General features: G+C 51.3%; 1 protein-coding gene across 6 annotated transcripts in view; it reads left to right on the forward strand.

Moving 5' to 3' along the window:
• Window positions 1-22,660, forward strand: part of GPR68 (G protein-coupled receptor 68) — a 32,560-nt gene extending 9,900 nt beyond the window's left edge. Inside the window, exons 1-2 of one of the 6 annotated variants that reach the window (XM_063644048.1) lie at window positions 180-311; window positions 19,968-22,660. In XM_063644048.1, coding sequence (XP_063500118.1) covers window positions 20,067-21,194 — 1,128 coding nt within the window. In that variant the 5' untranslated portion in view covers window positions 180-311; window positions 19,968-20,066 and the 3' untranslated portion in view covers window positions 21,195-22,660. Of the gene's footprint in view, window positions 1-179; window positions 312-546; window positions 674-10,048; window positions 10,654-16,358; window positions 16,540-19,967 lie in introns of those variants that run through there. The other 5 variants (XM_055288436.2, XM_055288433.2, XM_055288434.2 and 2 more) reach the window with 5 other exon arrangements.
• Window positions 22,661-23,595: the final 935 nt, after the last annotated feature.

Consider the following 23,595-nt stretch of genomic DNA (forward strand, 5'->3'; position numbering starts at 1 on the left):
AGCCTGTCCCCCAGGGCAGGATGGTAGTGGGGGCAGGGGTCCCTGAGCCATTGCGGCCCTTCCCGGCAGGCGCCGAGCCTAGGGGCTGTGGTCAGGGTGAAAGGCAGGGCATGGACCCCTCACTCAGGGCTGCGTGTGCCCGACGTGGGGGGGGGGGGGGGGCGGGGCGTAGAATCGGAGCACAACTTGGCCCTGAGTTCCCAGGAAGGGACCTGAAGACCTCCCCAGGCCACCCCGCCGTCTGCGTGCGCGCTGGCAAGAGGAGGGGCGCGGGGTAACGGTGGCCGGCGCCACAGCCCCGCGACGCGCAGGTAGGTGTCCCCGCGAGCCAACCCCTTTCTCTCCTTGCCTGTGGGTCCCCGGCGCGCCGGACCCCGGAAACCGCGCGCGGGCCAAGGCCGGGTCTCGGCACCTCCCCCGGAGCGGCCTCGCGAGCGCGCGGGAACCGGGCGGGCCAGTGCGTGTGCAGGCGCGTGCGCGTGCGAGGCGGGGGCGCGCCCAGAGCGAGGCCGCCGGGGCGTGGCGGGGGCGGGAGACGCGGCCGAGGCCGGGACCGCGGGTGTCTGTCCGCTAGCGCCGGCGCGGCCCTGTCGCTCTCCCGGGCGGGGCGTCTCCGCCTGCGGTCGCCGCCCGGGTTAGCAGCCACCCCCTCGGCTGGCTCCGCGGCCACCTGGTAATTACTCCCGCCCCCACAAAAAGTGCGAGCCCTTCATTTCCCAGAGCCCGGCCGCACCGGCCATTCCGAGTCGGTTTGGGCCTTTACATCCCCCAGACCTGCGAGACCCCTCAGGGCAGCCCTGAGACCGGGACAGCACCCCCTGCCACCGAGGAGGGGAGAGCTGGCTCACTGCTTGGTTGGCAGGGGCAGCGCCAGGTGGGGTCCCTGGTTGCAGGCCCCCCACCCCCCCAACTGCTCCGCCAAGCAAATGGCCCAACGGAGGCAGCAGGGTCCATGTGGTCCTCTGGGTGGTTCTCCAGCTGGAGAACAGGGGCTGCGGTGGCGAGAGGGCACAGGCAGGGGAGAGAGCCCTGCCTTGGAGCCAGAGGCTGTGTAGCTTTGGGCAGGTCACTTGCTGTGGCTGGGCCTCTGTAAAACTGAGATAAAAATATTAGCTATTGTCACCTCACTGAGGTGTGAGGCTGGTTTGAGAGTCTGCAAATCTGAGATGCTATAGTTACGTCTGGCTTTACTCTCCTGTGTCCCCACCTGCACACACAGGATCGCTTCCAAAAGGAGGGAGGGAAACAAATTCCTGAGCTCAACAGTGGAAGTGGGGCTGGACAGTGAGGATGCTGTGGACTGTATGACTAGGGTATTTTCAATTGCCAGCCCAGTTCCAGAACCAGATAGTCTAAGTCCAATCCCAGCTCTTCCATATTTTAGAGCTATTACCTTGGGCAAGTCGCTTTTTTGTTGTTGTTGTTGTTTGAGATGGAGTCTTGCTTTGTCGCCCAGGCTGGAGAGCAGTGGTGCAATCTTGGCTCATTGCAACCTCAACCTCCTGGGTTCAAGCGATTCCCCTGACTCAGCCTCCCAAGTAACTGGGACTACAGGCGCCCACGGCTAATTTTTGTATTTTTAGTAGAGACGGGATTTCACCATGTTGGTCAGGCTGGTCTCAAACTTCAGACCTCAAGTGGTCCACCTGCCTCGGCCTCCCAAAGTGCTGGGATTACAGGCATGAGCCACGACGCCCAGCCCATGTTGTCTCTTTCTAAGCCTCCAAGTTTCCTGTAAAATGGGCAACATAGTAGGGCGGTTACGGGATTGCACAGGTGAAATCCGACCTTAAAAGCCTTGCAATGCCCTCTGAATGTCAGCTCCGCCCACTCTTATTATTACTATCATACCACATGCTTCTGGGTAAGGTGCACACTGTCGGAAGAGAAGACTCAGCTAACAGGAAACAAAGTGGAAAACAGGTTCAAGGCAGCAAATGCAAAGTGTGGAGGTGTCCAGAGGTTGGTGGACTTCAGTGGGTGGACCCAAAGAGGGGCTGGTGACTGAAGACCCCGGAGGGAAGGAGGAGCACTTGGCACCAGCCACGATGAGGATAATGATGACGGTGGTAGAGGAATGAGCTTTAGCATCAGAATTCCTGTTTCATCTTTCCTAGCTGGTTGGCCTCAAACAAGATATTTTAACTTTTTGAGTCTTAGTATCTCATAGGGAAAGTGGAGATGATAATACCTACACCTCAAGGAATTGTTATAAAAATTGAAATCAAATAATTATGTGAATGAATCCAGCACATGATAGGCCCTCAAGTGATTTGGGGGGGACAAATAATTTATGTTCCTGTTATCTATTGCTGCATAACAAACCACATTTAAAGATATTAACTTAGACCGGGAACAGTGGCTCACATGTATAATCCCAGCACTTTGGGAGGCTGAGGCGGGCGAATCACGAGGTCAGGAGATCGAGACCATCCTGGCTAACACGATGAAACCCCGTCTCTACTAAAAATACAAAAATTAGCCAGGCATGGTGGCGGGCGCCTGTAGTCCCAGCTACTCGGGAGGCTGAGGCAGGAGAATGGCGTGAACCCGGGAGGCGGAGCTTGTGGTGAGCAGAGATCACGCCACTGCACTCCAGCCTGGGTAACAGAGCAAGACTCCGTCTCGAAAAAAAAAAAAAGAGAAAGGAAGGAAGGAAGGAAGGAAAAGAGACAGTGAAGATATTAGCTTAAAATAACGTATTTATTTTGCTCACAAATCTGTGATTTGGGCAGGGCTTGGTGGGGATGGCTCATCTCTGCTCCTTGGAGCATCAGCTGAGATGGCCCTACTGGGGCTGGGGATCCTCATCCAAGATGACATACTGGTATGCAAGACAAGTCGAACCTGGCTGTCAGCTAGGGGCGCAGCAGGGGCTGCTGGCCAGGGTTTGGTTCCACTCAATGTGGGCCTGTCAACGAGGCTCCTTGGCTTCCTCACAGCATAGCACTTAGGTTTCAAGAACAATTATTCCCAGAAGACAGGAAGTGGGAACTGCCAGTCTCTTCAGGCTTAGCCTCAAAAACTGGTACAGTGTTGCGTCCATGCTATTTCTGTTGGTCAGGCAGTCAGAGGGCCTGCCTAGGTTCAAGGGAGGGGACTTAGACCCCCACCTCTCAACAAGGAAAATCTCAGTTTGCAGAGATTTTGGGCCGACCTTGGGTCGGCCACAACCTGAGTCTTCTCTTTTGCATTTTTTTTTCCTGGGTGCCATGGTGATGAATTAATGAATCTTTTGCAAAAGTTGAAGTGTTTCTCCCAGGAGAGGACCTGCAGAGACACAGACATGGGCCTTATCACAGTCCATTTTGGCCAGAATCAGTATCTCTGGGCCTGACACAGGGCTGAGGGAGCAAGCATCCTACCCAGTGGCCTCTCTAGCATCATTGTCCCTGAAACCTCTGAGGCTTTAGTCCCCAGCTTTGTCAACCCTGGGCCTTCAAAACAAGAGGGAGAAGCCAACGAGAGAGCAATTTGGATTCAAGAAAATAGATTTGAGCAGGTGTCCCGGGGTTGAGTGTAATGAGCATATTCGAAGCTCTCAAGTTGCTGGAGAAGTCTGTTTGTTTTTCAAGAGGGCTGCTTCCTGTGTGTTTGGAGTGACTGTTGTCATACATTATTAGGTTATTAATTGATGGGCTGGAGCACTCTGCAGGCAGTGGGGGCAGTAGGCCCCAGGGGTTGCCATGGCAACCTCCAGGTCTGTGGTCTGTGCTGCGGCTGCAGACAGGAGAGATGCCCCAGGCAGGTCAGACCTTCTCAGACCACAGACTCTCCTGGCTGGAAGTCCCCGGTTCAGCACCAGGCTTTGGTGGAAATGCACTTCCACACAAGGCCACCCACTCACACCCTGAGAGTCCAAACCAACCCTCTTCTTGTTGCCTCATCCTATATCCTGACTGTTTCCCCCAGACTGTTAGTTTCTGACTTCAATTTTAGCCACGCTGGCCTTCCCAGCAGGCTACAGGAAGAGGTGGAATTTAGATTCATTTATTCACCCAAACATTCAGCATGTTTTTGGTGTGCACGGTCCCTAGCAAAGAATAAAATAGACCCAGCTCCTCCTTCCCCAGGCAGCTTCCTGTGTAAAGGGGAAGATAGGCATTAACCAATAGTCATACATATTTCCATGCATTACATTGGTAAATATTAAAATACAATGATGGACCAGGTGCGGTGGCTCATGCCTATAATCCCAGCACTTTGGGAGGCCAAGGTGGGCAGATGGCTTGAGCTCAGAAATTTGAGACCAGCATAACCACATGGTGAGACCTTGTCTCTACTAAAAATACAAAAATCAGCCAGGCGTGGTGGCATGCACCTGTAATCCCAGCTCCTTGGGAGGCTGAGGCACAAGAATCGCTTGAACTCGGGAGGTGGAGGTTGCAGTGAGCCAAGATCGTGCCACTGCGCTCCAGCCTGGGCAACAGAGGAAGACTTGTTTCAAAATAAATAAATAAAACTAAAAATAAATAAATACAATGATGGAACCAATCCCTTGCATATACTAAAATTTTTTAAAAAAATACAATGAGCTGGGCGTGATGGCCCATACCTGAGTCCCAGCTACTGGGGAGGCTGAGGTGGGAGGATTGCTTGAACCCAGATTTTCGAGGCTGTAGTGAGCTATGATCACACCATTACACTCCAGCCTGGGTGATAGAACAGGGACCCCGTCTCTAAAAATTAATTAATTAATTAAAAATGAAAACAGTGAATTCAGACCTTGAATTGAATCCCAGCACTGCTGCTTGCTTGCCAGCTGTGTGACTCTTGGTCTTGGGTAGCCCTGAGCTTTCAGTGATAAAGCTGGGATGATATTTACCTGGCGGGTTGCTGTGAGGCATCAAGGCAGCCTATGGAAAGCTCAATGCCTTGCATATACTGGGAGCTCAAAGCAGGTGAGCACCTACCCTGCATCCCCTTGCTCAGCACCCGTTTGTCATTTAGAACCTCAGGCCACCCTCTTTCTGTGTGAAGCATGTGTGAGGAGCCCTTGTCCCAGCTCCCTTGTACCACAGTGATAAAAACACTCAGAGCTCAACTTTTCCTTCCTTCCTTCCTTCCCTCCCTCCTTTTCTCTTCCTTCTTTCCTTCCTTCCTTCTTCCCCTCCCTCCCTTCCTCCCTTCCTTCCTTTGGGTCTTTCTCTGTTGCCCAGGCTGGACACTACCGCCTCAAACTTTCAGGCTCAAGGGATCCTCCCACCTTGGCCTCCCGACTAGCTGGGACTACAGGTGCGGGCCACTACAACCAGCTAATATTTTATATTTTTTACAGACAGGGTCTCACATTTTCGCCCAGGCTGGTCTCAAACTCCTGGCTTCAAGCAATCGATCCTCCTGCCTTGGCCTCCCAAAGTGCTGGCATTACAGGTGGGAGCCACCATGCCCGGCCCTTTCCATGATCAGATATTTATTTAGTCCAAACACTTGTGCAGCATTATAGCAATTGCCATGGGGATACAAGAGATAAAGGTGGTCCTCAGTTCATGTTAGAAGGGCAGAATCAGGCCAGGCGTGGTGGCTCACGCCTGTAATCTCAGCACTTTGGGAGGCGGAGGAGGGCGGATCACGAGGTCAGGAGATCGAGACCATCCTGGCTAACACGGTGAAACCCCATCTCTACTAAAAATACAGAAAATTAGCTGGGTGCGGTGGCGGGCGCCTGTAGTCCCAGCTGCTCAGGAGGCTGAGGCAGGAGAATGGCATGAACCCAGGAGGTAGAGCTTGCAGTGACTGCGCTCCAGCGTGGGCAACAGAGTGAAACTCAAAAAAAAAAAAAAAAAAAGAGGGGAGAATCTCGGGCCCTACCCCAGACCTACTGAACTGAACCAAAAGCTACACTAACAAGATTCCTGGGAGATGTATAACACATGTACACTAACATTCGAGAAGCAGCGCCGTACAGGGTTTTTGTTTTGTTTTGTTTTGCTTGAGACATGGTTTCACTCTAGTCGCCCAAGCGTTATCTCGGCTCACTGCAACCTCCGCCTTCTGGGCTCAAGCAATTCCCCAGCCTCAGCCTCCTGAGTAGCTGGGACTACAGGTACATGCCACTGCACCCACCAATTTTTTGTATTTTTTGTAGAGACAAGGTTTCACCATGTTGCCCAGGTTGGTCTCAAACCCCTGAGTTCAAGCAATCCGCCCGTCTCAGCCTCCGAAAGCACTGGGATTATAGGCATGAGTCACCTCACCCAGCCAGCACTATACAGGGTTTTAAGTAAGTATCACATGGTGGGTGTGGGAGGCAGAATAATGCCCTCCCTAAAGAGGTCCAGTTCCTAATCCCCAGAACCTGCAACGGCGTTACCTTACATGGCAAAGGGGGATTAAGGCAGCAGGTGGAATTAAGACTCCTAATCAGCTGACCTTAAAGTAAGGAGATGATCCAGCATTGCCACAAGGAAGGACCCTTCGAAGTGGAAGAGGGAACGTGAGAGTCAGAAGAGGAGATGTGATGTGAGAAGGACTCACTTGACTACTGTAGGCTTTGAAGGTGGAAGATGCCACAAGCCAAGGTATGCTAGAAGTCTCTAGAAGCTGGAAAGACAAGGAAATGGATTTTAGAGCTTCGAGAAAGAATGCGGCCCTGCAGCCTGCAGTTTTGATTTTAGCCAGTAAGATCGACGTCATGCTTTTGACCTCCAAAACTGCAAGAAATCGATGTTGTCTCGGCCAGGCACGGTGGCTCATGCCTGTAATCTCAGTACTCTGGGAAGCCAAGACAGGTGGATCACTTGAGGCCAGTAGTTCGAGACCAGCCTGGCCAACATGGCAAAACCCCATTGCTACTAAAAATACAAAAATTAGGGCCAGTTAACTCAAACAAATTTACAAGAAAAAAACAACCCCATCAAAAAGTGGGCAGAGGACATGAACAGACACTTCTCAAAAGAAGACATTTATGCAGCCAAAAAACACATGAAGAAATGCTCATCATCACTGGCCATCAGAGAAATGCAAATCAAAACCACAGTGAGATACCATCTCACACCAGTTAGAATGGCCATCATTAAAAAATCAGGAAACAACAGGTGCTGGAGAGGATGTGGAGAAATAGGAACACTTTTACACTGTTGGTGGGACTGTAAACTAGTTCAACCATTGTGGAAGTCAATGTGGCGATTCCTCAGCGATCTCGAACTAGAAATACCATTTGACCCAGCCATCCCATTACTGGGTATATACCCAAAGGACTATAAATCATGCTGCTATAAAGACACATGCACACGTATGTTTATTGCGGCACTATTCACAATAGCAAAGAGTTGGAACCAACCCAAATGTCCAACAACAATAGACTGGATTAAGAAAATGTGGCACATATACACCATGGAATACTATGCAGCCATAAAAAATGATGAGTTCGTGTCCTTTGTAGGGACATGGATGAAACTGGAAAACATCATTCTCAGTAAACTATCGCAAGGACAAAAAACCAAACACCGCATGTTCTCACTCATAGGTGGGAATTGAACAATGAGAACTCATGGACACAGGAAGGGGAACATCACACTCCGGGGACTGTTGTGGGGTGGGGGGAGGGGGGAGGGACAGCATTAGGAGATACACCTAATGCTAAATGACGAGTTAATGGGTACAGGAAATCAACATGGCACATGGATACATATGTAACAAACCTGCACATTGTGCACATGTACCCTAAAATCCTAAAGTATAATAAAAAATAAAAATTAAAACCAAAAAAAAAAAAAAAAAATTAGGGCCAGTTGCGGTGGCTCAGGCCTGTAATCTCAGCACTTTGGGAGGCCAAGGTGGGTGGATCGCCTGAGGTTGGGAGTTCAAGACCAGCCTGACCAACATGGAGAAACCTCATCTCTACTAAAAATACAAAATTAGCCAGGCATAGTGACACATGCTTGTAATCCCAGCTACTCAGGAGGCTGAGGCAAGAGAATCGCTTGAACCCGGGAGGTGGAGGTTGCCGTGAGCCGAGATCACGCCATTGCACTCCAGACTGGGCAACGAGCGAATGTAAAAAAAAAAAAAAAAATTAGCCTGGTGTGGTGGCGCATGCCTGTAGTCCCAGCTACTTGGGAGGCTGAGGCAGGAAAATTGCTTGAACCCAGGAGGCGGAGGTTGTGGTGAGCCGAGGTGGTACCACAGCACTCCAGCCTGGGCAACAGGATAATCCCTGCCACACAGAGTTGATATAAGGATTAAACAAAGGATGGGGAAGGTGCTTAGCACAGCACCTGGTGCAAAGCAAATGCTCAGGAAGTGGTAAAGGCAGCTCTTGGTACCGAGCCACTCCAGGCTGTTTTCTAACCCCTCGAGGGCCAAGCACATGAGAGCATGGGCTCTTTTTTCTCTTACTGAGCTAGCATTTCACAAAGACCTGGGCTCAGCCAATTTGAGTAAAACCAAAGAAAGTTTCACCCCTCCTTCTTCATCCCAAAGGCATGGTCCTTACTCCAGGTGCAGTAGGGCACGTGCTGCCAGCAGAGGGGCTGGGGCAGCTTGTCAGCCCCTGGCAGGGCTGGAGGTGGGAGGGGACACCGTGCCATTAGTGGTTCCTGCAGGTATAGACGATGATGGTGTAGACGGCCTGTGTGTGCACACCCTGTTAGGCCAGGTCACCACGTAGAGGGCCAAAGGTGCTCTCTCTGGCAGGTTGTGTCCTAGGGGTAAGCCAGGCAGTCACTGCTAAGTCAGTTCTGTGCCCCTAACCCTGCGTCCTCCTATATGACATCAGGGAAAGCCAGCCACACTTCCACAACTCAGAAATAGCACGTGTCTAAATGCGCACTACTGCACCACAACAAGTTGAAGCCTTTGCTTGTAACATAAGGCCTGCAAGAAGCAACTGACATAGGAAACTTTTTTTTTTTTTTTTTGAGACCGAGTTTCGCTTTTGTCGCCCAGTCTGGAGTGCAATGGCATGATCTCGGCTCACTGCAACCTCCGCCTCCCAGGTTCAAGTGATTCTCCTGCCTCAGCTTCCTGAGTAGCTGGGATTACAGGCATGCGCCACCACCCCCAGCAAATTTTTGTATTTTTAATAGAGATGGGGTTTCACCGTGTTGACCAGGCTGGTCTCCAACTCCTGACCTCAGGTGATCCACCCGCCTCGGCTTCCCAAAGTGCTAGGATTCCAGGTGTGAGCCACTGCACCTGGCCGGAAATAGTTTTTGAAAGGCCTGCTATGTGGTAGCATTTGCTTGGAGGGCCCAGGCCCCACTGAAGGGGATTTCCTTAGACCCCCTACCAGCAGAGTGAGGGCAGTGGAGCCAAGGCTCTTGGCATGAATAGGATGGGCATCAATGTTTTAAACTGTGTTGGTCCCCAGAGCAGGGACCAAGCACAGGGCTCTGGCCGCTTCCAGCAGGAAGGACTCACGCCCCCAGTGGCCCCATGCACCGTGTCTGTTGGCTTCCTGGCTCTGGCACTGTAGCTTATAATCAGCTTCCAAGGAGTCTGCCTTGGAGGGAGATGGTTACGCCAAAATGCTGGGCCTTTCTATCCTCCGTGTTATGTGTGTGAGGGAGGGAGTTTAGTAAGTGCTCCTGAGAGCCAGAAGGGCCCCCGGGGCCAGAGCCCTGGGCTTGGTTCCTGCTCTGGGGACCGACACAGTTGAAAACATTGATGCCCACCCTATCCTTACTCATGCCCAGAGCCTTAGCTCCACTGCCTTCGCTCTGTTGCTCTGCCAGACAGGATCCTACCTGCTTCACCACATCCATGGTTGCCCACCTTCACTGCACTTTAGAACAGCCCAGGGAGCTTTAAAGCCATTGATGATGCTGGCACCTCACTTCCAAGAAGCATGATTTAACCAGCCCTGGGTGGGGCCCGGGCATTGGTATTTTTTTTGTAGGCTCCCAGGTATGTTCTCATGCATGTGGCCAGGGTTGAGCCCCAGTGACCCAGATGTTGGCGGCTTCCCCTGCCCTTGCCTGGATCCTGGTATCCTGTAGGTGCTGAAAGGTGGCTAGAATTAGCCCACCCCCTCCTCCTGTATCCCCCCACCACAGTCCTGAGGGCACCTGACCCTAGCTCAGGCTTTCACATTTCCGGTGAGGCTGCTCACTGACTCTGGGTTGCATGGAGAGCAGAGGAGGATGCGTGGAGAGAGCCATTCCGCCGCCCTCAGCCTCTGGCTGGCGAGTGGTTCCTCGGCAACCGCCCAGCCTGACACCAGATTGGAGTTCACATGATTCTGCCTCAGCTCGGGAATGGGCAGCCTCCAGCTGGGGATTTTCTAGCCGGAGCTGGGAGGTTCAGGCTGCGGGAAGTCGCTGGAGGGAGAGCTGGGGTCGTGGCTGCAAGGGTGCCCAGGTTCCTGCAGAGCGTCTGCAGGAAGCCCAGCTGTTTGAGGTTTGAGGGCAGAGCCCAGCTGGGGCAGGCAGAGTCAGAGAGGACTCGTTTCAGACTCCCCCCTCCGAGGACTCCCTCTGTCTGATTTCAGCAGCTGCCTGCTCCTCACCTGGCTGCAGAGACCACACTGCCTTCCTGGGGCCCTGAGGCTCTAGGAGAAGCTGGAAAGCACAGGTGGGGGTCCATCCAGCTGTTTCCAAACTGCGGGTTGTGACCCATTCATGGGTCAGTAAATCAACTTCGTAGCTCATGACCTGCATTTAAAAGATTGAAATAGAATAGAAATGATCAGAGTGCATGGCAAGAAATAGGGTAAGTATTGCTTCGGGGAAGTTTGTTGCTTTGTACAGATTGTGTGTGTGTCTGTGTGTCTGTGTGTTCTGGGTCGCGATGTCAGGTGTATTTCTTGCTATTGGCTTGTGATCCAAAAAGCTCAAAGGCAGCAAGTTGGTGCCTAGACACGTGGGTTCTGGATTCAGATCCACCCCAACTGACTGTGTGAGTTTGAGCCTCCCTGCTAGCCTCTTTGGGCTTCAGGTTCTGAGAAATGGCTTAGCAATGCCAGCCCACCTGACTCGCAGGGACTTTGTGAGCCCAGATGGGACTGACCTTTGAAACAGTGACAAGGGTTCTAGAAGTGAGATGCTATGGTCCACGTTGTTGCTGGAGTGAGGCAATCTGGGGGGAAAATTGGGACTAAGGAAAAATGCATCCTGATTTTTCCCCTCTCCTCAGAAGGAAAAATAAAGCACTTTCAGAAAACGAAACAGCCTTGCTTAAAGCATGCAGAAGTTTGGCCAGCTGAAGGAAAAGGAAGCTGGGTCCTGGGGAAACTCCCCAGCTCTTGTGGGTTTGGGGTTCCGTGAGCAGCCCTGGCACCATGAGTAACTGTCTGTGTGCGTGCCGGTGTGTGCCGCACGAAAGGGGGGGCGAGTTAGATCACTATTTATGTGCCAGCTGGAATCCAGCATTTAGGCACCTCCGCCTTCTGACTTGGGACATACAAGAGACTCCTAGCTTAGTCAGAGAGGCCTTTCCTTCCTGTTGGGAGCTTAATTTCTCTTGGTCATTAAAGTCCTTAGAGGCCTCTATGCTGATTTGCATTTGCTAAAGATTTGCTTTCAGGCCTTGAGTCACTCTATAGTTTTTCTCAATTTCTTAGCTGGGTAATAAAGTGTTATTTTGATTCTTTTCCCCAATGCCTTCCCAAACTACGGACTGGCCATGTGGCTGGTTTTCCTCAGTGGGCGTTGAAAACATGGTTGACCTGCTAAAGCATAGTCTGGGTGAAGGGGGCCAGCCCGGGACCAAGCCTGGTGGCCATTGCTGCAGCATCTGTGAGGACGAGCTTGGCTGAGCTGGGGGCTTGAGGGTGGTGGTTCCGGGATGATCATGATAGTCAGCACAGCGTGAAGGAAAGTATGGACCAGTCCAAGTTCCAGACCTGGCCTGCCGCATCTCAGCTGCGGAGACTTCAGCAGGTTGGTTCATCTCTCTGAGCCTCAGTTTCTTTATCTGTAAAGTGGGAGCTGATGAGAGTGGTGTTGAAAGAGAGAATAGACATTTAGAAACTTGCCTGGCAAGTGCAAGGGCCCTCGACAGATGTGGCTTAGTTCTTCTCTACATCTACGTTTTTCCATTTACGGAATATTTTTGCATCCACTGTGTTCTTTGATTTTTGAGGAGCAAGGTTCCTGTGGAGATGAGGTAGAGGGCAAGTCAGGGTTTCCATCTGGGGGTGCCTGTCCTCAGGGAACAGTAGAAGGGAAGGCACTGGTGAAAAATCAGGACCCTCAGGCAGGCTGAGCAGAGAGGGGACCACGGTGATTCCTCCTCCTCACTTTCCTGTTTCTAGTAATGATATCCTCACTGTCCCAGCACCCAGCCTTAGCCCCCCACCATTTACCTATCCACTCACTTACTCAGCTATCCACCCACCCATAATCCATCTGCCACCCATTCCCTCATCCATCTATCCATCTTCCCCTCACCCGTGCATCCATTTACACATTCACCCATCCACTTATCCACCCACCCACCCATCTACCCTTCCATCAACTCACCTATCCACCCACACATACATCCACCTGTCCACCCATTCACTCATCCCTCCATCCCTCTACCCCTCACCCACGCATCCATTTACACAGTCACCCGTCCGCTTATCCATCCACCCACCCATCTATCCACTCACCTCTCAAGCTGCGCATATATCCATCTGTCCAGCCATCCAGTCATCCATCTATCTGGCTACCCCTATCCCTCCATTTACTCATTCACCCTCCCACCTCTCCACCATCCATCCAACGAATAATTTTGGGGAGGCTATAAGGATGAGGCACCTAGAAAAATCTCCGATTTGCCCCTGGTTGTTCCCCACCTCCCTTGTAATTAGTTGCCAGTTCTACAGCTTCACACTGTTTCCTCTCTCGCCCTTCCTACCTCATATTTAGACCAGTCACACCAGCCTACTTTCAGTCCTGCAGAGCTGCCCCTTCTCTTCCTCTTGCATTTTGTCTGTTTCCACACATTTTCCACAGGTAGAAACTCTCCTCTTCTTGGGCAGCACTTCCTCTTTCTCCTGATCTTACTGTAACTGCCAATGCTCAGGAAGGCCTTTCCTGACAGGGTGAGGTCCCCAGCCATGAACCCTCACAAAATCCTGTGCTCTCTTTGTGAGCTTGTTTCACTTATCTCCTCTCCTCCCCCTTAAGACTAAAAGCCACTTGTTACTAGGGGCCAGTGTCTAGTGTTGTGCCTTTCGTATAATAGATACTCAGTATTTGTTGTATGTATGAATACTTGGGTGGATGGGTGGATGAATAGATGATGGATACGTGAATGGATGGATGAACAGATGGATGGATGGGTGGATGATTGGAGAACCATGGAAGCATTTGCAGCGGGGTGTGACTGGGTTAGACTTCTGTTTAGAGGATGGCTTTGAGGATGGTAAGATGGAGACAGGAATCAGCCCAAGAGGAGGCTGTTGCACTGACTCTGGGAAGGAGATCTTGACCAAGCCCATCTAGGGTGCTGGCAAGAGAGCTGAAGAGGAGGAGATGGATGTAGGAAATACTTAGAGTTGAAAATGGTAGAACTTGGAAATTAACTGGATGCTGTGGATGAAGACGTGGGTGAAAGCTGAAGGCCAGCCATTGACATGAGTGATTGGGCAGGTGAGGAGGCCCCTTCCAAGAACAGACCAGTGGAGAAAATGATGGACCCAGCGTGGGCCTCACTGAGCATGTCCTGTGAGTGGCAGGAAGCCGGTTATGCCTTCATCCTGGGAGAGACCTGGGAGTCATCAGAGTGTAGATGGGGTTGAAACCACGGAGAAGCAGCCATCCCACAGGGAGTAAAAAGGGCAAACCAGTGTTTAATGTGTGTGGGAGAGATGCCCACTGCACCTGCCATACACTGCCTTGCATGCTAGTGATTTGTGCATGAGACTTTCCTGTCTTTCGAGCTTGGAGGTTCCTTGAGACTGGGAGCCATTTCTTGCATTTTGTTTGTTTTGAGATGGGGGGATGGCACAATGTCACCCAGGCTGGAGCACAGTGGCACAAACATGGCTCACTGCAGCCTCGACCTCCTGGGCTCAAGCGATCCTCCAGCTTCAGCCTTCTGATTAGCTGGGACTATAGGTGTGCACCACCATGCCTGGCTAATTTTTAAATTTTATGAAGAGATAGAGTCTCGCTATGTTACCCAGGCTGGTCTTGAATGTTGCGGGAAGTCAGGGACCCCTAACGGAGGGACTGGCTCAAACCATGGCAGAAAAACATAAATTGTGAAGATTTCATGGACATTTATTAGTTCCCCAAATTAATACTTTTATAATTTCTTACGCCTGTCTTTACTGCAGTCTCTGAACATAAATTGTGAAGATTTCATGGACATTTATCACTTCCCTAATCAATACTCTTGTGATTTCCTATGCCTGTCTTTACTTTAATCTCTTAATCCCATCATCTGCGTAAGCTGAGGATGTATGTCACCTCAGGACCCTGTGATGATTGTGTTAACTGCACAAATTGTTCGTAAAGCATGTGTCTTTAAACAGTATGAAATCTGGGCACCTTGAAAAAAGAATAGGATAACAGCGATGTTCAGGGAACAAGGGAGATAACCATTAGGTCTGGCTGCCTGAGAGCTGGGTGGAACAGAGCCATATTTCTCTTCTTTCAAAAGTGTATAGGAGAAATATCACTGAATTCTTTTTCTCAGCAAGGAACAGTCCTGAGAAAGAGAATGCGTTCCCAAGGGGAGGTCGCTAAAATGGTCACTCTGGGAATGTCTGTCTTATACGGTTGAAGATAAGTGATGAAATAAGCCCCGGTCTCCCGTAGGGCTCCCAGGCTTATTAGGACAAAGAAATTCCCACCTAATAAATTTTGATCAGACCGGTTGTCTGCTCTCAAACTCTGTCTCCTGATAAGATGTTATCAATGACAATGCATGACCAGTGGCATGACACTTCATTAGCATTTTTAATTTCACCTCGGTCCTGTGATCTTGCCCTGTTTCCATTTGCCTTGTGATATTTTATTACCTTGTAAAGCACATGATCTCTGTGACCCACACCCTATTCATGCACTCTCTCCCCTTTGAAAATCACTAATAAAAACTTGCTGGTTTTGCGGCTTGAGGGGCATCACGGAACCTGGTGACATGTGTTGTCTCCCCTGGACACCCAGCTTTAAAACTTCTTTCTTTTGTACTCTTTCCCTTTATTTCTCAGACTGGTCAACACTTAGAGAAATAGAAAAGAACCTACGTGAAATATTGGGGGTGGTTCCCCCACTAATTTAATGTAATTTCATGTAGGTTCTTTTCTATTTCCCTAAGTGTCAGCTAGTCTGAGAAATAAAGGGAAAGAGTACAAAAGGGAGAAATTTTAAAGCTGGGCATCACGGAACGTGCCAACATGTGATGTCTCCCCTGGATACCCAGCTTTAAAATTTCTCTCTTTTGTACTCTTTCCCTTTATTTCTCAGACTGGCCAACACTTAGGGAAATAGAAAAGAGCCTATGTGAAATTACGTTAAATTATCGGGGGTGGTTTCCCCGATACTTGAACCCCTGGGCTCAAGCGATCCTCTCGCCTCAGCTAGTGCTGAGATTACAGGCGTGAGCCATCACACCCGGCCCATTTCTTGTTGACCTCTAGGTCCTCCATGTCTAGGTTGGTGCTGTGAACATCGGAGATGCTCTACACACACGTGTGCAGTGAAAGCCAGGGTACTGGATAGTTCAAGCTGCTTCATCTCTCTGACCTCGGTTTTCTTATCTCTAAAATGGACACATCTCTAAATGGCTGTTTTTAAAATCGGACAAAAGAACAGAAGTGAAAAGCTCTGTAAAGTATTTTGCAAATAAAAGGTGTAAGCGCTCAGGTTTAATTGCTTTTTCTTGAGGCCTTGAATCAGCCGGGAGACATCCCAAGGGCTGTGACCTGGTTGTGCCCACAAGGTCCTGCTGGATCACATTCCCCTGCCAGCTTCCTCTGTTTCCCTGCCTTGGGAGCTCTTGTAGGGCATGCACTCAGGAGCTGAACCCTGGGCCTTCCAGACTCTCCTAGCACCTTGCTACTCAAAGTGTGGTCCATGGGCTGGCAGCATCCACATCACCTGGCAGCTTGTTTGAAATATAAAATTCCTGAGCCCCAGCCCAGACTCACTGAGTCTGAAACTCTGGAGGTGAGGCTTAGTGATCTGTCATAACAAATTCCCCAGGGGATTCTGATGCACCTAAGTGCAAGCACTGCAGCATTAGAATACCAAAACCCTCTTTTCTCTCCAAAATGAACGTAGGAGGTGCTTTCACCTAAACGGAGTAAATGTTTCTTCTTTGTTCTTTAGGCTTGAATGTTTCTGACTTTGGTTGCCAGAATTAGCTTATTGTTGGCCTAGGGAAGAGGAAGCACCACCCTACATGTATATACACCCACCACTCGTAAACCATAGCCTGATGACGCTCAGTGAATTTCCAAGACGACTGCTCGTGTTTTCATGGGGGCTTCATTTGCCATTTGGGGGGAGCCTGGGGGCTTGTGCTTTTATGAATGGATTTTATCTTCCTGTGGGCGGATTTTGTGTGGACTGTGGAGAACCTGAAGTAAATTCGGAAACAGGAACGGCCCTGGTTAGGTGCTTTGAGGACCATTCGGGGACACGAGCTGCTGTGGATTTCCTCGTATGTAAGCCTGGCAAAGCATTTGGCCCCACAGGTGTGAGCTTGCAATTCAGGAACAGGAGGGCTGGCAAGAGGAGGGTGACTAGGGCTGAATTCTGATTCACTGGGCTGTGGGCAGAGTTTTGGGATCACGGGCTTCAGCTGTTCCTTCTCCCCTTTTTCTCACCACCAAAACGTGCAAATGAAAACAAACAAACTCCAAACCCACCGTTGTGTATTGCCGGTGGAAATGTAAGATGGTGCAGCCACTATGGAAAACGGTAGGGCGGTTCCTCAAAAAATTAAAAATAGAACTAACATATGATCCAGCAGTTCCAATTCTGAGTATATAACCAAAAGAACTGAAAGTGGGAACTTGAACAGATCTTTGTACACTCATGTTCATAGCAGCTTTATTCACAATAGTCAAAAGGTAAAAATCCCAATGTCCATCAGTGCATGGATAAACCAAATGTGGGCTGTGCATACCATGGACTATTATTCAGCCTTAAAAAGGCAGGAAATTCTGACATGTGCTACAACATGGATGAATCTTGAAGACATTATACTAAGTCAAATAAGCCAGACACAAAAGGACAAATACTGTCTGATTTCATTTATATGAGGTATCTAGAATAGTCAAGTTCATAGAGACAGAAATGGTGCTTGCTAGGGCCTGGGGAGTTATTATTTAATGGGTACAGAGTTTTAATTTTGCAAGATGAAAAGAGTTCTGGAGATGGAGGGTGGTGATGGTTGCACAACAGTGTCGATATACTTAATGCCACTTGAAAGTGGCTAAAATGGGCTGGGTGTGGTGGCTCATGCCTCTAATCCCAGCACCTTGGGAGGCCCAGGTGAGTGGATCACCTGAGGTGGGGAGTTCGAGGCCAGCCTGACCAACATGGAGAAACCCCATCTCTACTAAAAATACAAAATTAGCCGGGCATGGTGGCGCATGCCTGTAATCCCAACTACTCAGGAGGCTGAGGCAGGAGAATCGCTTGAGCTTGGGAGGTGGAGGTTGCGGTGAGCCGAGATTGTGCCATTGCACTCTAGCCTGGGTAACAAGAGTGAAACTCCATCTAAAAAAAAAAAAAGTGGCTAAAATGGTAAATGTTATTTTATGTGTGTTTTACCACAACGAAAACAAGAAGCAACTCCCTCCACCACCATCACTGGTCTAGGCCAGTGCCCTGAAGAGGACGGAAGAGGTGAGTCAGAGACTGGGAGTCCCTGTTTTCTGGGAACTGAGAGGTTGGGAGCTGAGTCTCAGGCAGAGACTATACGTGGCAGGGATGTGGAGCAAGGAGACCTGGATTCTAGCAGCAACGCTTCCTTCCTCAGGCTGGCTTCAGGCAAGTCACTTGCCCTTTAGAACCATAGTTTCCTCACCTGGAAGATGGGAAGTGTCGTTTACCTATTCATCCAAGAAGTTTTTTTTTGTTTTTGAGACACAGTCTTGCTCTGTTACCCAGGCTGGGGTGCAGTGGCATGATCTCAGCTCACTGCAACCTCTGCCTCCCAGGTTCAAGTGACTCTCATGCCTCAGCCTCCTGAGTAGCTGGGACTACAGGTGCCCGCCATAACACCTGGCTAATTTTTGAATTTTTAGTAGAGACGGGGTGTCATCATGTTGGCCAGGCTGGCCTCGAACTCCTGACCTCAGGTGATCCACCTGCCTCTTTCTCCCAGAGTGCTGGGATTAAAGGTGTGAGCCACTGCGCCGAACCAAAACAGTGTATTCTATCTTGCTCAAACTTATTCATATATCTGGAATCTTCTTTGTTAAATTCTCAATAAGAACTTCTTTTTTTTGAGACGGAGTCTCACTCTGTCGCCCAGGCTGGAGTGCAGTGGTGCGATCTCGGCTTACTGCAAGCTCTGCCTCCCAGGTTCAAGTGATTCTCGTGCCTTAGCCTCCCGAGTAGCTGGGATTACAGCAGCCCGCCAGCATGCCCGGCTAATTTTCAGTAGAGACAGAGTTTTGCCATGTTGGCCAGGCTGGTCTCAAACTCCTGCCCTTAACTGATCTGCCCACTTCAGCCTCCCAAAATGCTGGGATTATGGGTGTGAGCCACTGCACCCAGCCAATAAATAGGAACTTTTCACTCATTCCAGTAAGATTATAATCTCCTACTCCTCCTCTTTGCTTCTGGAAAAACAATGCCCTGTGTTTGCATACCCATCATTTGATGTGGCCCTGATACTGCCCCCCAAGGGCAGGTGTTTTTATCTCCATTTGACAGGTGAGGAAACCTAGGCTGAGACAAGCTAAGTGACTTGCAGTCTGTACGTGGCTGGCCCTGGCCTGGCGCTCATGTCCTGGGGCCTTGGTCCAGAGCTTTCCCAGAGCTCCATGGAGGAGAGGAGAGGTAGCTCTTGCTGAATTAACACCCAGGAGTCCAGGCTGTGCTTGCGGGAAACTGGGTTTTTGTTTCTTGCCAGAATGCGGTAAAATGTGGACAAGGTTGGGCCTCTTCTGATCCTATCTGGAGAGGTCCCCATGAGGGGCAGTGGCCTCAGTGTAAATGGACCTAAGTAGTACATTCCTGTGAGCAAGTAGGACAAATGTGAATGCCGCCTATTGCTGTGGATGAAGGTGGCCGGTGCTGTCGCGTGTGGGTTAGAACTGATCTTTGCTCCAAGTCTCCCTGGGAGAGCAGGCTCAGGGTGGGCATATGCTCATAAGAACCTCTAGCCTTACTTGCTACACCAAGGGAGCAGGAAAATGTATAAAGGATGGGGAATAAATAGGCATAGCCAGGGAATGAGGAGGGGAGACGTAAGCTACCCTGCAGCATCTTGGTATGTGACCCATTTGGATATATTCTTTTTTTTTTTTTTTTCTATTGAGACAGGGTCTCCTCCTGTCACTCAGGCTGGAGTAGAGTGGCACGATCTTGGGTCACTGCAAACTCTGCCTCCCAGGTTCAAGTGAATCTCCTGCCTCAGCCTCCCGAGTAGCTGGGATTACAGGTGCATGCCACCATCCCCAGCTAATTTTTGTATTTTTAGTAGAGAGATTTTGCCATGTTGGCCAGGCTGGTCTCGAACTCCTGACCTCATGTGATCTGCCCACCTTGGCCTCCTAAAGTGCTGGGAATACAGGTGTGAGCCACCTCGCCTGGGGCTCCCATTCAGATCTATTCTTCTTGTTTGTTTATTTATTTATTTATTTATTTTATTTATAGAGACAAGGGCTTGCCATGTTGCCCAGGCTGGTCTTGAACTCTTGAGCTCGAGAGATCCCCACCTCCCAAAGTGCTGGGCTTACAGGTGTAAGCCATCATGTCCAGCCGTTCAGATATTCTAGTTGAACTGGAGTTGGTGGGCTAGTACACCTTCTAAATTAAATGAGTAAAGGATTTAGAACAGTGCCTGACACACAGTAGCTGCTACATACATGTTAGCTACTATTATAAGCCTTTCCTGCCTCTGACTTTCAGGGTCTTGCCCACCACCAGCGATGCCCAGCCCTTGGTAGAGCTTGAACCACCTTCTATAAACAGGATGGCGGTGGAGAGACAGGCCCAGTCCTTGAGCCCATGAGGAGTGTGGCCCCTTCAGGCCCAAAGATGGGGAACATCACTGCAGACAACTCCTCGATGAGCTGTACCATCGACCATACCATCCACCAGACGCTAGCCCCAGTGGTCTATGTTACGGTGCTGGTGGTGGGCTTCCCGGCCAACTGCCTGTCCCTCTACTTCGGCTACCTGCAGATCAAGGCCCGGAATGAGCTGGGCGTGTACCTGTGCAACCTGACGGTGGCCGACCTCTTCTACATCTGCTCGCTGCCCTTCTGGCTGCAGTACGTGCTGCAGCACGACAACTGGTCTCACGGCGACCTGTCCTGCCAGGTGTGCGGCATCCTCCTCTACGAGAACATCTACATCAGCGTGGGCTTCCTCTGCTGCATCTCCGTGGACCGCTACCTGGCTGTGGCCCATCCCTTCCGCTTCCACCAGTTCCGGACCCTGAAGGCGGCCGTCGGCGTCAGCGTGGTCATCTGGGCCAAGGAGCTGCTGACCAGCATCTACTTCCTGATGCATGAGGAGGTCATCGAGGACGAGAACCAGCACCGCGTGTGCTTTGAGCACTACCCCATCCAGGCATGGCAGCGCGCCATCAACTACTACCGCTTCCTGGTGGGCTTCCTCTTCCCCATCTGCCTGCTGCTGGCGTCCTACCAGGGCATCCTGCGCGCCGTGCGCCGGAGCCACGGCACCCAGAAGAGCCGCAAGGACCAGATCCAGCGCCTGGTGCTCAGCACCGTGGTCATCTTCCTGGCCTGCTTCCTGCCCTACCACGTGCTGCTGCTCGTGCGCAGCGTCTGGGAAGCCAGCTGCGACTTCGCCAAGGGCGTCTTCAACGCCTACCACTTCTCCCTCCTGCTCACCAGCTTCAACTGCGTCGCCGACCCCGTGCTCTACTGCTTCGTCAGCGAGACCACCCACCGGGACCTGGCCCGCCTCCGTGGGGCCTGCCTGGCCTTCCTCACCTGCTCCAGGACTGGCCGGGCCCGGGAGGCCTACCCGCTGGGTGCCCCCGAGGCCTCCGGGAAAAGCGGGGCCCAGGGTGAGGAGCCCGAGCTGTTGACCAAGCTCCACCCGGCCTTCCAGACCCCTAACTCGCCAGGGGCGGGCGGGTCCCCCACGGGCATGTTGGCCTAGCCTGGGTCTCCCCGTGGGTGGGGCCACGTGAGGCCTGAGCCTTCAGTCCACGGGCCTCGGGGCCGGCCGCCTCCTGCTTCCCCCAGCACCGATGCTGCTTTCTGCGAAGGCAGCGAGGCCCCTGTGACTCCAGAAGCCTGCTCCCGCTTGCTGAGCCCGGTGGGACCGCCGAGGGCGGGAATAAGCCCCCGTTGGCTCATGGTGTCCTCTGCCGCGGCTGTGATGTGGCCAGTCTGGGGCTGCTGGTGGGGGGAAGACAGTGAACTGCGCTCCCTGGCCTGCTTCCTGCACAGTTTGTGCATGGGGAGTGTGAGGACATGGAGGGGGGGAGGCTGGGCATTCACCTGCCAGGGCCTTCCAGTGCCACCGTTGTCACAGACAATGCCTGTCCAAATGTCCCAGTGGGATCAGCACTGGAGCCTGCCCACAACAGGGTGGGAAGGAAGACTGGAGGGGGAAGGAAGGCAGGAGGGGGAAGGAAGGCAGGAGGGGGAAGGAAGGGAAGAGGGGGAAGAAAAGAAAGAGGGGGAAGGAAAGGAGAGAGGGGGAAGGAAAGGAGGAAGGGGAGAAGGAAGGGAGGAGGAGAGAAGGAAGGTAGGGGGTGTTGGGTTGGGGGAATTGAGGGAGTTATAGGCAGAGGAGGACCCTAGCTCCAGCCACAAGAACTGGGAGAGCCGCCTGCTGCTCCAGAAGACCTGCCCACCTCCACAGAAATGCTAGCCCTTCAGACCTTCTGGTCAGTGGACTGGGACCAGCTCTGACTAGGGATGCCCTCCAAGGCCTGGGACTCCAGTTCTTCAGAACAAAGAGGCTACCTGGGCTTCCTCCAAGAAGGGATGAGGGCCTAGGAGCAGAAGTTGGCATCAGTAAACATTTCTAGAATCTATCAAAGGAGGCCCAGGCAGAACCCCTTCCTCAGTCTCCCTTCCCCTCTTCCCCTCAGCCTCGAAAAGGTTGATCTTTGTGCTGTGTCTCTCAGCCCTTTCATTAGGGATGCCCAGAGGCAACAGCCCAGGCTGGAGGTGCCCCAGGGAAGGGTGCTCACAGTGGTCCCAGGGCTACACTTGGCTTTGACTGCGCAGCCCCTGCTCAGATCCTTGTGGAGGGTGTCCGATGACTTGGGGAGGTTCTCTTCCCCTTCCTAGAGGAGGAAGTGACCAAATTTGAAGGTGGCAGAAATGACCACACAGCCAAGAAGAGCCCATGCAACTCAGTCCAGGATCTTACTGGGTCAATGACATTGGTGGAAGCCTCCATGCCTCCTCATTCCACAGCACTTCCTCCTATGCTGACCTTAAACACCGGCTTCCCACTGATACAGACTGGGATGAGCTGAGGGCAGTCTCATTCACTATCAAGAGTTGTATTTTTGTATTGTCCTCTCTTTTTGCCAAGTCTACATGTGTTGACTGTGCAATGGATTTATGTAGCCAACTTCAGTCTGCAAATAAAGTGAAGTAACTGGACACCTTGGGAGTATGCTGCAGTCCTTATGGGGTAGGGAGTCTTCAACACCAGGGGGTCTAGAGGGCCCTTGAAGTACCAAAGGAGTCAGGAAAGGGCAGAGGTTGATCTTCTCAGGGCAAACTCAAGCAGAGCTATTAGGGGATTTGCACTTGATTACCCAGCAAATGGTCAAGAAGGACACAGCCCTCGAGTGAAGTAGAGCCTTTTCTCCCACCACTTGAGATTCATAAAGTGCCACCCAGCTCTTCAGTGTGGTGTTGCAAATTCGCTCTGTGGTTTAACTTGGCCAACTCCCTTTTGAGGACAGAGCCCAGTCATGCGGTTTGAAGAGTATCACCCACTCTGTCCTTGGCCACATGACCCCTTGTACCTGCTGGGTAGCTGCTCCCCACAGTGAGGGAGGGCTCCATCAGACCACCCCGTCCTCACTAGAGAAGATACCCAAAGCAGAAGGGCCTGTTGCATTCATCTCTGTGGGGCTGCCCTTGGTGATGGGGCTTTGTTTGGAGAAGCCCACATTTGCTGACCCACCTCTTTAGGCTGGAGCATCTTCTCAACAGTGGCATATGCCACGTTTATCACTGAGGATTAACTGCATCATATTAAAATGTAAATTTGATCTTGGTCACTTAATCCCTCTCTGGGTCAGGCTCCTAGAGTCCTGGAGTGTTCCAGAAGAGTAGATCCTTCTTCTAAACAGATTAAGTAAGGATAATATTGGGGATTATGACTCCTTTCTCTCCTGAGAGGATGGGTGGAAGAAAAAGTCCATCTGGTTTGGAAGGTGACAGAAGCCATTGGGATTTACTTCTTATTCACTAGAGTTGTTTAGTCAGATGAGGGCTCATCTTCCTGTTTACACACAGGGCTCATCTTCCTGTTACACACACTGGTCTGTGGGTTGGCTGGCCAGACAAGAGTGGGAGAAATTTTC

The sequence above is a fragment of the Symphalangus syndactylus genome, chromosome 8 (genome assembly GCF_028878055.3).
Source record: "Symphalangus syndactylus isolate Jambi chromosome 8, NHGRI_mSymSyn1-v2.1_pri, whole genome shotgun sequence".
Taxonomy (NCBI): Eukaryota; Metazoa; Chordata; class Mammalia; order Primates; family Hylobatidae; genus Symphalangus; species Symphalangus syndactylus.